Below are 14,742 nucleotides of genomic sequence, written 5' to 3'. Positions count from 1 at the left end.
TGATTCAGGAGTGAAGCTGCTGTGTTCTGGACTGGAGAGTCCAAACTGTCGACTGGAGACTCTGAGGTCAGATTTTGTGTTTTTTCTCTGTGTTTATTAAATTTAAATCTAGAAGAGAAGTTTTACATTTCCTTCAGTTCACACACACACACACACACACACACACACAGCACAGTCTGATCAGTGATGAAGATGATGGAGGATGAAGCTCACAGTCAGTCAGCTGTGTGTTGATGGAGATGACAGTGGTGATGAAGATCTGTGCTTTGATTACAGCTTTTTATGTGTGTGAGACAGAGCTGCTCGTTTGTGTTGAAGGTGAATCGATGGTGTACAACTTTTCTGTTTGCTGGTTGAAGTCTGTCGGCCGGTCAGTCTGTGATCAAAATGATGTCCCAGGCTGCTTAGAGTCCGTACATCCAACAACAATTCCCACAATTCCTTGAGAACAATCCCATAATTCCTCTGCAGTTTCCTTCAGGTCAAAGTAGATTAGGAATGAGACAGATCGGTGCTGGAACTCTGAACCTGCTGGTGGTGCACAACTGACCACAGTTACTCTAAAGAATTATTTCAGAGTTCACCTGGCTCTTATGCTCACTGTGCCTGCAGCGTACAGAAACAAGATGTTCGATTTACTTCTGCTTGCAAATCCATCAGGTCTGATGGGGATTTGACCTCATAGATTTGATGCTGATTGACTTGTTCAGCTTCATATTTAAAAGAGATCTAATATAACATTAAACATTCGTCACTGGTTTATTCTCTCTGAACCTCTTAATCATTTGATACCTTCTGCTGTGAATAAAAACAGAAACCAGTGTTTTCTTCTCTGTCAGACGATAACAGACGTGTGTTTGTTTATTTTATTTTACTTTATGATGATATGTGACGTTTATACTGACTAAATTAAACCCAGGATTATTTTGATCTGAAACAGTAGAATCAAATCTTCTGATGAGTTTGTATAGATGAAGCCTCTGCTGGAGCTGCAAAGTTTGGGTGGAGTCACTATGTCTTTATTGAAGCAGCAGCACGTTGTCATTAATATTAATGAGAGCTCTGTTTTACTTTGTGTATCTGACAGTTTTGGACCTGCAGCCTGTGTTCAGGTGTTTGGAGCTTAATTTTCTAAACTTGTTCAGTTCTGAACAGAAGTTTAAACACTGAATGATTTCAAGCAGGAACATTGTCCTCTAAACTCACTTCATTTATTCGTTATTCAGATTGAGGGGCTGGAGTTTGTCAGAGATCAGCTGTGATTCTCTGGTCTCAGCTCTGAAGTCCAACCCCTCCCATCTGAGACATCTGGACCTGGGTTGGAACAACCTGCAGGATTCAGGAGTGAAGCTGCTATGTGATTTTCTGCAGAGTCCAAACTGTGGACTGGAAACTCTGAGGTGAGTTCACTGACTCTCTGTTACTGTTTTATATCTTAAATGTTTAATTAACAATTGAAGCTAATTTATGTTGAAACATACATTTGTAAATGTTTTGTTCATATTTTCATGTCTCTTGATTTAACTTAGCCTGCAGTCACTAAAGACTTGTGTTTCTTATAGAAACTGTAGAAAATGTAAATTAATGTTTACATTTTTCATAAATGGTCTCATCTGAAAACAGAAGATCTTCTGCACTCATATTTGATCTAAAATCATCAACTTCACTTAAATGTTTTTCATGTCAGTAATGTCTGATCATGCTCTCTCTCTCTCTCTCACACACACACACACACACACACACACACACACACACACACACACACTATAATTGTAGTTATTAATGTGTGTTGATATGAACAGGTGGGTGAATGTTGTGTTGACAGGATGATGTCACCATGATGATGATCCACAATAGAGAGGTGAAGCCACGCCCCCCTCTGCTCGACCACCTTGGACCTTATTTCAGAAAAAATTAGACAAATAATTTTCTGCTCTGGTTTGAATTGTGTCATCAATCTCACATATGATGTTTGTCAGTTTAAAGACACATTTTCTCAAGAAAGTCTCAGTTTGTCATAAAGCTACTAAAATGTAAGACTGTGAAAATATGTGATTATAAAGACGACACAGCCAACAGTCGTTAAGTGACGTCTAGTTTAACGCTGACTGAAACCTTGTAGAGTCGTCCTAATATCAGCAGCTCACAGAACTGACCAACTCTCCTTTCACATAACTGCAGCTGTCAGTATGACCACACCTTCTTCTGTGTTGAGGCGGCGGCCATCTTGGTGTTTGTGACGTATGTTGAGTGAGACGAAGTAGTTCACTGAGCAGCTTAACAAAGCTATATGAAATTTTACTTTACCACAAACAAACACTTTCTTGACCTCATCAGGTCCCATGAGGTCCAACTGAAGGGGCGGGGCTTCTCCCTTCCCTATAGAGAGGTGTAGTCTGTAGTCCTAAAACCAGAAATCTGTTAGCATGTTAGCATGTTAGCACATCCTGTTCTCTCATCTGAAAGTCTGTGAGTCTGTTGAATGTTTTTTCAGCTAAATATGTGAAATAAGGTGTGTGGTTACCACAGGCTGAAGATATTTACACATTTTGTTCTCCAACATAAAATCCATCATTAAATGACCCACAGTTTAATTCTGAAGCTCTTCATGTGTTAAAACAGTTAGCGGTTGCTAACGAAGTGTCTGAATGAGACTACAGAGGTTGTCGGGGACATTAAAAGTCCTCACAGCGAACACGGAGACTCATCTACTCACTAGTCCGTCTTTACAGGCCCACTTTAGTTACACACTATTCTGACTGGTGGGAATTAACAGTTGTGGATTCAAATATCAATGTATGGTAGAGAAGATGTCAGGAGTGAGAGGAGGGGAGATTCCCCTTCACCTGAGGTGTGGGGAGGTGTCAGGGATAGAACAGGTGAGGAGTTCATATGAGGATGATAACAGAAGGCAGCTAGGATGACACTTATTGTCCAGTCAAACATCAGAGGGTCCTGCCTTGGGAAGGCATGGGTAACACATTCATAAAGTATGTAACCACTGTTCTGCTGTATACAAGTCAAGACAATGTGGAAGACTGCAGAGAACACTGTGGCTCTTCTCTCCATGCTGCATGTATTAAAGAGAAACTGTCTCCTGTGTTTATCTGATCGGCTCTTCTGATTGGCCCTTTTAGAGACCATCCATCAAACTATTCAGAACCAATATCGTCTGATAACAATCAGAGCACCTTAATTAGGACACAGTGATGTTGAGCTGCACATTTAAACCTGAACACATCTGATTGGATTATACATTGATTTTCATCTTCATCATTTATTCTTTATTCAGATTGAGGAGCTGCAGTTTGTCAAAGATCAGCTGTGATTCTCTGGCCTCAGCTCTGAAGTCCAACCCCTCCCATCTGAGAGAGCTGGACCTGAGCTTCAACAACCTGCAGGATTCAGGAGTGAAGCTGCTGTCTGATCTGAAGGACAGTCCACACTGTAGACTGGAGACTCTGAGGTCAGTAGAGGGTTGGAGTCAGTCCACGCTGGTTTCAGCAGTATTGTTCTGAACACAGTCAGTATCAAAGTGAAGATACAGTATTTCCTGTTTTCCTCAGTGAAGCTGTGAGAGGAGAACGGTGACAGGCTTCATGATTGGACAGAAAGACAGAGAGAGAACACTCAGCTAATCAGACGAGCCAGAAGCTTGTTGTGATCTGGCGTTGAGTTGATGTGAAGACGACTGTTGTTGTTGTGTTCATGTCTACAGGAAGTAAAGCTGGATTACAGCTGAAAGCATCACAGGATGTGTAGAGAAAGTCGTCCTCATTCATCACATGTGATCTCTCTAAAACACTAAAGAACTGATCAGCTGATCTGTGTCACAGCTCTCAGGTCTACGGTGGCCCTGAAGGTCAAAACACAACAACATTTCACAACAACATCAAACTGTGGACAGGGACTCGGGTTCTGTCCAATTACAAACAAGAACGCTGTCCCACCTTTTCTGTAATCTGAGATGTTGATGTGTTTTGACCTTCAGGGCCACCGTACAGATCAGTCTGACTGAAGCCTGCAAATCACTGCTCTGATTTCAGAGAAGCATCATTACATTTAGTAACCATGTGGTGTTTGTACAGAGCAGAAGCTGTGCTGAAGTCCAGTAACCACAGCTGATGTTTGACTGTCAGTCTGTGTATGAACATGTAGGAGCTTTAACATCATATATTCATCTGTCCATCTGTCTTTTGTTTGCTCCACATGTTTTACAACAGACTCCATATTTATATATTTGTAATGTTTTAAAGCAGATGAAATATTCAGGTGTGACTGAGACTCTGGTTTTTAACAGCTGTCAATCATCATTAAAGTGTTTCTGCAGCCATGATGCGTTCAGGGACTCTGCAGTTTATTTCACTGTGTACTTGAGTGAAACCTGCAGAGTAAACCTGTGAGCTTCACCCCAACACGTTAACATGAAGCTGAAAGGAAGCTGGCTACGCTACACAGCCGCTCCACTTGTGGTCTGAACAGGACTGAAGTCCTGCTGGTCTTTATGTCACTGACTGACAGCTGATGGAGGGAGTCTCTGGAAACACTCATGTATCACTTCTGCTCTCTCTCATTCTCTCATCAGGTGGTGGTCTCCTCTGTCAGAGTGATGAAAGGTGGAAGTGTTGAGAGGATCAGCTGTGTCCTGATGATCCAGAGAGGTTGAAGCAGCACCATCAGCTGGTGGGTGGAGAGGCTCTGACTGGGCCGTGTTACTGGGAGGTGGAGTGGAGAGGAGAGCTTCATCCAGCAGTGACTGACGGACCAATCACAACAAGTGGAGATGACTGTCAGTGCTGCAGTCTGAACTGCTCTGTTTTCTTTCTGTCTCTGATTCTCTGATATCCTGAACACACAGTGACTCTGCAGGTTTGTTCTGGTTCTGACAACAGAACTGGAAGTTATTGATGCACCAGAACACCGGCCCGTCATCAGTATGGACCCATAAAGGCTGTAAAATGAAACAGGACATCAACATTTGTGCTAATATGACAGCTGATAAGACGACACTGTGATTCCACGCCTCGTTTTCTCCCTTTGCACAGTGAATGTGCACATTTTGAAAAGCATTGTGTGTCTGCATGTGTCAGGGCTCCATCACGTTAGCAGAGAACAAAATAACATGTTAATGTCACAGAACCAGACAACGGCACCGCTCCGTTCTGACATCCATCGTGTCCAATGGTCCAATAATTAAAGATTAGAAGTTACTCAAATACTTCTGAATCAAGGACTTTTAATGGAGTATTTTAACAAAGTTGTATTGTTACTTTTACTTGATTAAAGGATCTGAATGCTTGTATTGTTACTGATGGAGAGCGATTATTTCACACAGAGTTCAGTTTTTAGTGACCTCCTTTATTTTGATCACAACTTTTGAAGACAAAAAAAAATTCAGGTCAGAAATCAAACTTTCAATCTAATTTTTTTTCTCAGTTTAGTTGCTTTAACATAAATCCATCATACCAAAACCAAAACAAAGAAAGGGGAAGATCTTTTTCTTCTGAGGAGCATCGCAGTGTTTGGTGTAAATTGTCTTTAAATGTAGCGTCATGCAGCTTCAGCCTTTAATCACGGCGTTCGGTCTCAGTTTGATCGCCTTCCTACTGATTCCAGCGTCGTGACACGTGTTGACAACATCCGTCACGTTCTTGTACGATTCAGGAGCCTTAAAACAAAGAAAACAAAATGAGTCAACGCCACATCCATGTACGGGAGATGTTAAGTGCCACGTAAAGGAATTCTAATAGATCAAAAATCTTTGAAAAAGGACAAAACGTTCCTTTAACGTCGCACTTTAAACAAACTGAATATTAATAATTATAATGAAACTAATTAAAAGAAAATTTAGAATTGAAACATTTCAAACATGATTCTAAGCGCTGTAACGTAGGCAACTGGACATTTCACCTCTAAGCCAAGAGGCTTCTTCAGTTCTAACTAACTGGAGAAGCTGCAGGCTTTTAAACTCTGTGTGGGAGTGTCCTTACAGAATGTGAGGGTGTCCTTACAGAGTTGTTAAGGTCACGTGCGAGCTCTGAGTTTCAGAGTGGTTAGGACCACTTGTGGACCCAACCGGTCTTCATGTGGGTTGATAGGGCTAGGTGAGCCCAGGTAACTCTGTAAGGACACTCCCACACAACGTTTAAAAGCCTGCAACTCCCCTCCAGTTAGCTCGAACTGGAGGAGCCTCTTGGATGTGAGGTGAAACGTCCAGTTGCCTACGATATGGCTCTTAGAATCAGCATGACCCAGATGTCTAAGAACCTTCATCAACATTTCCAACACAACCAAAGATAATTCACCTCCTCCATGACCAGTTTGGGTGAAGCCACTTGGATGGCGATGCCCATGTCGGCCAGTTTGTCCAGGACGTCCTGGAAGTCCAGGTTCCTGCGGGACTTCGCTCGAGACAGAGCGCGACCCTGAAACAACGGACAGGTGGAGAAGTCAGACAATACATAGTCATATATATGTTTCTTATATATAGTGATCATACACATTTTAGTGTAATGTTTTTCAGAGTGTTTGCTAGTTGTAGTTGAGTTTTTTACTGCTTATTTTCATTTTACCAAATGACTACGGTTGTCAAAAATAGCAGCGAGGGATTTGTTTTAAAACGTAAGAACATTAGAGACTCGTACCGCTCCGTGACAGGTGGTGCCGAATGTCTCCGTCATGCCTTGATCGGTCCCTGTGAGGACGTAACTGCAGGTTCCCATCGTCCCTCCGATCAACACCGGCTGACCTGTGAGCTGAAACAAGAGGATAAAAAAAATTAATAGACACAGAGTCAGATCTCCAGCAGCACTTTTAAAACCTGATTGAATAGTTTGTTACTGCAGTCTGTACCTGGTAGTCTACAGGGATGAGGGGGTGGTGCGGGGGGAACGCTCGGGTGGATCCTTTGCGGTGAACCAGCAGCGTCCTCTGCTTCCCGTCCACCACGTGCTCCTCCACTTTGGCGATGTTGTGAGAAACGTCGTAGATGACGTGCATGTCGAGGTCGTCCGGCGTCGTGGCGAACACTTTAAAAAAGGCCTGAAGAACAAAAGTTTAAAGAGTCAGTCAGCGGGTGTTGTTTCACAGAGTGCTCATTTAAAAAAGGGCCCAACACACGTTAGCCACTCAGAGCTAAGCAGCTAATAGCTAACATCTTTTCTATTAAAGGATTTTCCTAAAACAATGTGGTGTTGATGCACATGTTTCACATCAGTCATAAAAGTATTCTGAGTGAATGATGGAAGGTTCCGTAGATACAAATGGATTTCTGATGGATCGACACCAGAATGATCAAAGTCAACCTGGACGACGTTCCCTGGTAAAATAATGGCTGAGGTGGCGGCCATTTTGAAATTTAAGTGACACAAGAGGAATATACAAAACAACAACAAAGAGGCAACAAGTCTTATTTTTGCTTCTATGCTGAATTTGAACTATTTTACTGTCCTCTATTAGACCTTTTATGTTTTTATCTTTGTTTCAGACCACGTGAGCCTCAACAATAATTTATTTTTAGTTAAAATGGTGACTTTTAATAACCTGTTTTTAAAACTTGCATCCTACTTTCCTAAAAGTAAGACCAAATATTCGTCACTAATATTCCTCGTCTCCGGTCAGTTGGGTCTGATTCCTGAGATGACTCCAGGCTCAGATGGTCTCTTCGGCTCCAGGTGTGTTTACCTGTCTGGTGAGGAAGGTCATGGACGAGCGGTTGACCCAGGCGTAGTTTCCTGCGGCCGCCATCCCCTTCAGGTAGTCCTGTCCTTCCTGTGACGTGATGCGAGCGCACGCCAGCTGGCGATCGTTCACCGTGATCTTGTCTCTTTTCATGGCCTTCTCCATGGCGACCAGAGCGTCTGTTTGTGAGAAAAATCACTTTACATGTTTATTTCTGACATTTTTCTGTGTATTTGAGAGTAAAGATAGTGAAACAATATCGTTTTGGACCTTCTACTGTTCCATTGTAAAATTTCAAAGTGATTATCAGTGAAGATTTGAACACTTTAAGAGGTGCCGGTGCCATTTTTATTGTATTTTGGGTTCCTGGTGCTTAATTCTTTGTTAAATAAATAAAATGAGAAGTCAGACTGACAGCTGGATTTAGTGAGGACAGTTTAAAATGCGCTTAACAAACATGAAGAGTCAAACTGTGATCCGGGTGTGTGTCGCGCTGCACCACCTACCTGTGGCCACCTGGTGTCCGAGGCCTCTGCTGCCGCTGTGGATCATCACACACACCTGACCTTTGTGGTCGATGCCCATCTTCTTGGCGGCGTAGTCGTTGTAGATCTCGTCCACCACCTGGATCTCAGCGTAGTGGTTTCCAGCTCCCAGAGTCCCCAGCTTCAACACACAGACACACACAGGAAGTCAGTACGACCCTCTGCACGCTCACACATCTCATAAATGTAAATGTATCGCACACAAATCAGCTTCACGTTAGCCGATGTCGAAGTTGTTTTAAAGGCAGAGTTTAACAGCGAGCAAACATCCACAGGTGTACATCAGGTGTGAGCCCCGGGGCTGCTGGGATACCTGCGGCAGGCCTCTCTTCTTGGCCTTGGACGAGACTTTGTTGGGGTCGGCCTGCAGCATCCTGCAGTACTCCTCGCAGTGCTCTTTGTCTTCAGCCCAGGCGTAACCCTCCCTCAGGGACCAGTCCACCCCCATCTCCAGAGCCTCCTCCAGGTCCCTGACACACACACACACACAGGTAACACAGGTGAACAGGTGTAGAGGGAGTGTGTTGAGCTGTGTCCTCAGTCCTGCAGGATCCGTCCTTACTTGGCTCCCATCAAGATGACTCCCTTGGATCCGACTCCCACTGGGATGTGGTCGAACAGCGACTGAGCCAGCTGCTCCTTCACTGGCTGAACGTCGCCCTCGTCCAGGTTCGTCCTCAGCAGACGGACGCCGCAGTTTATATCAAAACCAACGCCGCCTACAGGATGAATGAAACGTGACACAGCAGTTCAGAGATGATTCACCTCTAAAACCAACATCAGAGAACCACAGAAGGATTATGAGTCTGCTCAGGGAGCGCTGCGGTTCAGCTGGAGACGTCACTGAAACAAACACAAGATGGCGACAAAGAGAAGCAAAACAACATAGAGCTATAACACAAAAACACAAAGAGGCATCACATGACCACAAACAGATTCTAGACAACAGACAAACCTTAAATTTACAAAAATAGATGCAACATGACAACAAAGAGTCGTATAATGACCAGAAAGAGTTGCAGAAAGACAACAAAGACACAGAAAGTGATCAGATATTTATTCTAAATGAAGACAGCATTTTGTCAGTCGTGGTGTCTTGGGCTGTGTCCGAAATCACTTACTACTCCCTCTATAGTGCACTATATAGTGACTACGCCATTTTGTAGTGCTGTCCGAATGTCTAGTGGGGAATATTATACCCTATATAGTGCACCCAAAGTATCCCACAATGCATCGCGAAAAGTAGTGTACAACCGATGGTCACTAACCAAGCAATATTTACCATCATGCATTGCGCTGAGGACGAACGCATGGAGGTTTCAATTCACGTTTCAACTGCACGACAGTAGTGATGTCATTAATGGCGTCGGAGTGTCCGAAAGTCCGTTTTTCTTTCTGCCGTTGAGCTCCTATATAGTGCACCACGTTGGATTCACTATGTAGTGACTAGGGAGTAGGGAATGAGTGGGTGATTTCGGACACAACCTTGGTCCTGTCCGGACGTGTGCATCGCTTTTAAGTGTCCTCTGGAAACACTTCCTTTGTGTTGTGGTCTTTGCAGCGCGTTTTTCTTAATGCTGTGCATGTGTTGTCAAATTAATGAAAGTGTTTTCTCAATTTGCTTGTGTTTTGTCTTTTTGCAAGTGTTTTGACCTTTCAGGGCTACCATACTATCCACAACTACAATAATCATAACTCCCCGAATTTTTACCGGATTTTCACACGGTTACAAATGGCAGAGCTTTACTTATGAAACAGGGTGCTGTCACAAAAATTATAAAAAAAAAAAGTTTTTTAATTTTACTTGTGAAAGGTAATCCCCCGCGATCTGCTAACAATACTGCGCTGGTTATTGCAACCGTAAACTGCACAAAATACAGGCATAGTTGCTCGCTCTCCATTGATTCCGATTGACTCTGGTGCTAGCATACAGTGAGGAGACCCAACCAAGATGGCGGCGACGCTGGGTTACTTTCCAGCACGTCATGAGGTGTCTACGTATATTATGTCTATGGTGTTAACTGTCAAAAAGGAGAGTTGAACGTTTGTTTTCCACTAAATCAGAAATGTTTCTTGTTCCCTCTCTCTCTGTAACATCATTGTAAAGCTGGAACATGTAAAAATTAGGGCCGCCAAACGATTGATTTTTTTAATCGCGATTAATCGCATTTTGTCCATAGTTAACTTGCTATTAATCGCAAATTAATCCCATTTTTTGGCAAATTGTTTTCTGTTCTAAATGTACCTTGATGTATTTTTTCATATTCGTCATATTTTTAACAAGATGAGAAAGGGCAAATATGCTTGCATTATGAACATTTTTATTCAACACTTCAAATCATGCAGGAAAATAAAAGGCCTTTTTGTTGTCTACTTTTGGCGGGGGGGGGGCTCTCTGCATCTGCCGTGTGTTTGGCTTGCAAGTGATATTTGAGACTCAATGTATTTCGATGATGACTCATTTCATGTCGACAGTACGTGCAGGGTGCCTTTAAACGCTGGTGCAGATGTATATTTTGGTAAATAACCACTGGTTGCTGCACGTTTTTCTTCTTTGCCTTTTTCATGTGTTGTGCTGCTTTCTGTCAGTCAATATCACACTGATGATCACCATGGCTCCGGTGCAGCAAAACAATAAAAAGTATGACTTGAAATTCAAACTTTCTGTCGCGATATATTCAGAGGAAAACTCGGGAGAAGCAGTCGCTAGAAGTTTCTCTGTCGACCCCAAGAGAGTGAGAGAAACTGAGCTTCAGCGTCTGTCTGAGGAGGACAGCAACAGGGCCAGGCTGCCTGCTGGAGGGAGGAAGAAGGCTAGAGAGGAGCTGGAGATAAACATGCGGGGATGAGTTATCAGCAAACAGGCACGCTTTTCAGTCCGCCGTGTTTTTCCCGAACCGCCAACCCTGCTTCTTCTTCTTCTGATTCCCTTTCTTAATCTTCTGCCACCCTCTTTATCAAGACTACGGGTGCCAGCGAGGGCCGTAAATCCTACAATGCACGTTTTTTTTTTATTTTTTATACTGAGCGTTAATCGCGCGGTAAAAAAATTAACGGCGTTAAGAGGACGTTGCGTTAACGCGTTATCGCATCGTAAAAATCAAACCTGTCGTGTTATTGACAGCAACCAGCTATCAGCTAATGTTAGCGTTAATCCTCATATCCTCATAATGAGAGTAGTTTAAAGGTCTTATTCTGAACTCACTCCAGTTCTTCTGTCTGACTTAGTTTTTCACCTGCAGTTTACATGTTAGCCAGCATTATAGTGTGACCGTCTGTCAGCTATAAACTTAATGAGTGATTTTTACTGGACTGTGTGTGTGTGTGTGTGTGTGTGTGTGTGTTGCAGCATCATGAGAGTTGATGAAGGTCCTGGATGAATGTCAGCAGTGATCAACTGGACCAGACATCTTCTCCAGGTATGCAGAGGAGTCACACAGGTAATATTAATACCTGTTAGTCATATCAGAAGCAGTGACATCGACACTTTCTGGACATAATCTCTGTCATTGTGTTTTGATGAATGTAAATCTGGTGCTGTTTTTGTCGCCGCGTCATTTTTGTGTTTTTATACATCCCTCATTGAATTTCTTCTGTGGATTTTCAAAGTTTCTGTCTGTCAGAGGAATATTCAAGTGTTCCACGTTTCTGTCCGAGGTGGGTTTTTTGTCCTTCAGTGAGCTGTAGCTGCAGAAAGACGAGTGTGCGTCTGCTGTAAGACTGTCAAACAGCAGCAACACACACACACACATACACACAGATGATGTCAGAGGGGAGGAGCAGCTCAGTGTCACATGAGAGGGCGGCTTCAAGTGAATGGGTTCAGTCTGTTCAGTCTCTGTTTACAACGATGCAGCAGAAGGAGGAAGACTAAAGTGTGAGGCAGGTGAGTGTTAAAACAAGGTGTTTGTGATGTTACTGTGAGAGTGTGAGTCAGTTTAGTCTCTGTGGACTGTAGAGGAAACACATGTTAGAATAAAGTCAACACTTTGATTCTTCTGTGGACACAAAGTCCTGATAGGCTGAATAATACACATTCAAACTACTGGAACTAAAGACCAGGAGCCCAGAGGGGGGTGTGTGTGTGTGTGTGTGTGTGTGTGTTTGTGTGTGTGTGTAGGGTTGGGTTTCCTGATTCTTGTGTTCTGAGCTCAACGGGTCGTTCTAGAATTGGAGATAGTTCTGCTATGCTCTTTCAGTTATCTTCATTGCACTCAAACATACATGCAAACGCTACTGATGTTGCAGATTTACATATGTACGCATTGAATAAATCTTTATTTAAAGGATGTTTTGTATTTTCTTATTTGTCCTTCCCTTGAGCTGGACTGGGACAGTTGTCTCACTGCTCACAACTGAGCACCAGTGTTGATGAACATTAGATAATATGACAACAGGAACATGACACGGAGTCACAGACAAACTAGCTAGCTGTTAGCCAACAACAGAAATATAATGACGGGGCGCTGTTTAGCTCAGTTGGTTAGCTCTCTAAAAGTTTCCTGTCGTATCTTGAAACTGTTCTATCAATAAAGCCACATAAAGGCCAAAAAATGCTTTTGAAAAAAAGAAATATAATGACATTATATGAGTTAGCTAATATTAGTTAGCTAATGTGAGGTCCGCTCACATTAGCTTTAGGTGGCTAATGTTAGCTAAACAGTAACCTAAAGCTGCAGTAGGCAACATTAATTCTTGACAGTTTTGTTGAACTCAAACACCTAGGTTCTTGACAGTCGAAATTTGAGAAATAACACAGATGTCCAAATCAAAGTGACCTGATCAAAGTGGTGTCTCTCGAGTGGGGGCAATGACCAGCATCTCAGTTTTATCCAATTTCAGGAGCAGGAAGTTTTCTGGCATTCATTTCTTCGATGCATACCAGCAGGTCTCTAATTTTGTGATTTGAGATTTATCATCAGCTTTTATGGGCACATACATCCGAGTGTCATCCGCATTGCAGTGGAAATGTTTTCTTAACTCTGAAGGAGAAATATTTCAAGAGAGGAGCAAAGGACCAAGAACCGAGCCCATGGGGAACTCCATACTTCACATCAGTAGATATTTATTTAGAAAGAAACACTTTCACAAATATAGTTTTCAGATTGGTAAGACTTCAGCCAAGCAAGAGCCAGCCACGGGCTAAAAACATAAAACATGAAATAACTGAAGGAAACACTTTAAATATGCTGAATCCAGTAAAGATTGAGTGTATGAAACTTGACAGCAACATCTCACAGATCAAACAGTTTATTACATGTAATTAAAATCATATATATATTCTAGCTCCTGGTCACATATGAACTATAAACATGTTTTATATTTGCTCAGAATGTGAACACATCTTGATCTTGAGCTCGGTTCTATCAGTAATCAGCAGTGATGTGAGGTCCTGCTATTATTACAGCTCAGTTAGCATCAGCAGCTGCAATGCAAAGCTTGCCAGCTAACGCCACAATCCAAGGAACACGAAGCAAGTTAGCACCAAGATGCTATCCTTGCAAAGGAAATGAACAACCTCCAACTGCTGTCTTTCATCAGACCTTGTACAGCAAGAGCAACAATGTTCACCACTGGAATCACAACTTTCTCCCGCATGGTTCATCAGCTTAGGACCCACCAGCACCTTTTCTTCAAAGACTGTGCATAGCACAGGTAAGCACAGAACTTTTTTAACTCTGGTTGATGCAATGCACATGTTTATGCTATGTGTTTGTTCACTATTTGGGTGTTACTGTGATCTCAGGTCAGGTTATTGGTAGTTTGCTTTGCTACACAGTTAATTTGATGTTGGTTGAATCATGCTTCACACAAACTCAAACTCTTGTCTTTGGATGCAACTAACCATCTTCTCTAACATGGCATCAAGTGACATACACACACACACACACACACACACTACACACAGTGCATGTTAGTTAGATTGTGTGTTTTCATCTCTGTGTTGAATAAAAGACTTCTGAACCTTCATTCTGTCTATTTAATATTGTACAGGAGTGAATGTTGCCAAACTCAACTCTTAATTTTTAATCAAAGGTACAAATTGACAGTTTAGTACCTTTTATGAGACTGATTTTGTGATTTGGTTGTCCTTTCTCTTCCTCAAATGTGATGCCCCGGAGTGATCAGATATTATTACTTAAAATAATTTACAATTATCCCTGATAATCATCCATTATTTTTGATAGTCAAATTTAACCCAAAACTCCCTATTAATTTTACATGACATAGTTTATATGGTGCCCCGTGTGAGGCAGTAAACTAGTCAGTAGGGTTATGTAAAGACAAATTGAAAAAGATAATCGAGTCGATTTGTACTTACAAATAGTTGCATTGTGATGAGAATTTAATTATCAGTGAAATCTATAATCCATTTGATTAACCAAAATCACTACAGTCTGAACCAGCAGGAAGTGTGAGTACATGTCAGTCAGGGTCTTGGGCAGCTCTCCTCTCTGGTCTGTAGTCAACATGTGGTCCAGAACCGTAGCAGTGATCCAGCAGAAGACTGGGATCA

General features: G+C 42.4%; 2 protein-coding genes and 1 long non-coding RNA gene across 3 annotated transcripts in view; 2 read left to right on the top strand and 1 right to left on the bottom strand.

Annotated features, from left to right (window-relative positions):
- Positions 1–14,742, top strand: part of LOC115595755 (NACHT, LRR and PYD domains-containing protein 14-like) — a 965,684-nt gene that overhangs the window by 133,741 nt on the left and 817,201 nt on the right.
- On the top strand, positions 3,418–5,308 carry LOC115595840 (uncharacterized). Its single transcript, XR_003986805.1, has 2 exons — positions 3,418–3,466; positions 4,586–5,308. It is a non-coding gene; the product is annotated as an uncharacterized LOC115595840 (long non-coding RNA).
- Positions 5,403–9,517, bottom strand: LOC115595472 (tRNA-splicing ligase RtcB homolog). The gene is made up of 9 exons (XM_030440015.1): positions 9,508–9,517; positions 8,788–8,944; positions 8,539–8,695; positions 8,187–8,346; positions 7,684–7,859; positions 6,853–7,041; positions 6,645–6,755; positions 6,306–6,425; positions 5,403–5,668 (listed from the first exon to the last, which is right to left on the bottom strand). The coding sequence occupies exons 1-9, from the start codon at positions 9,515–9,517 to the stop codon at positions 5,561–5,563; spliced, it is 1,188 nt and encodes a 395-aa protein (XP_030295875.1). The 3' UTR covers positions 5,403–5,560.

Source organism: Sparus aurata, chromosome 14 (genome assembly GCF_900880675.1).
Source record: "Sparus aurata chromosome 14, fSpaAur1.1, whole genome shotgun sequence".
In the NCBI taxonomy this organism is placed as follows: domain Eukaryota; kingdom Metazoa; phylum Chordata; class Actinopteri; order Spariformes; family Sparidae; genus Sparus; species Sparus aurata.
This window is presented reverse-complemented; position numbering and strand designations above follow the sequence as displayed.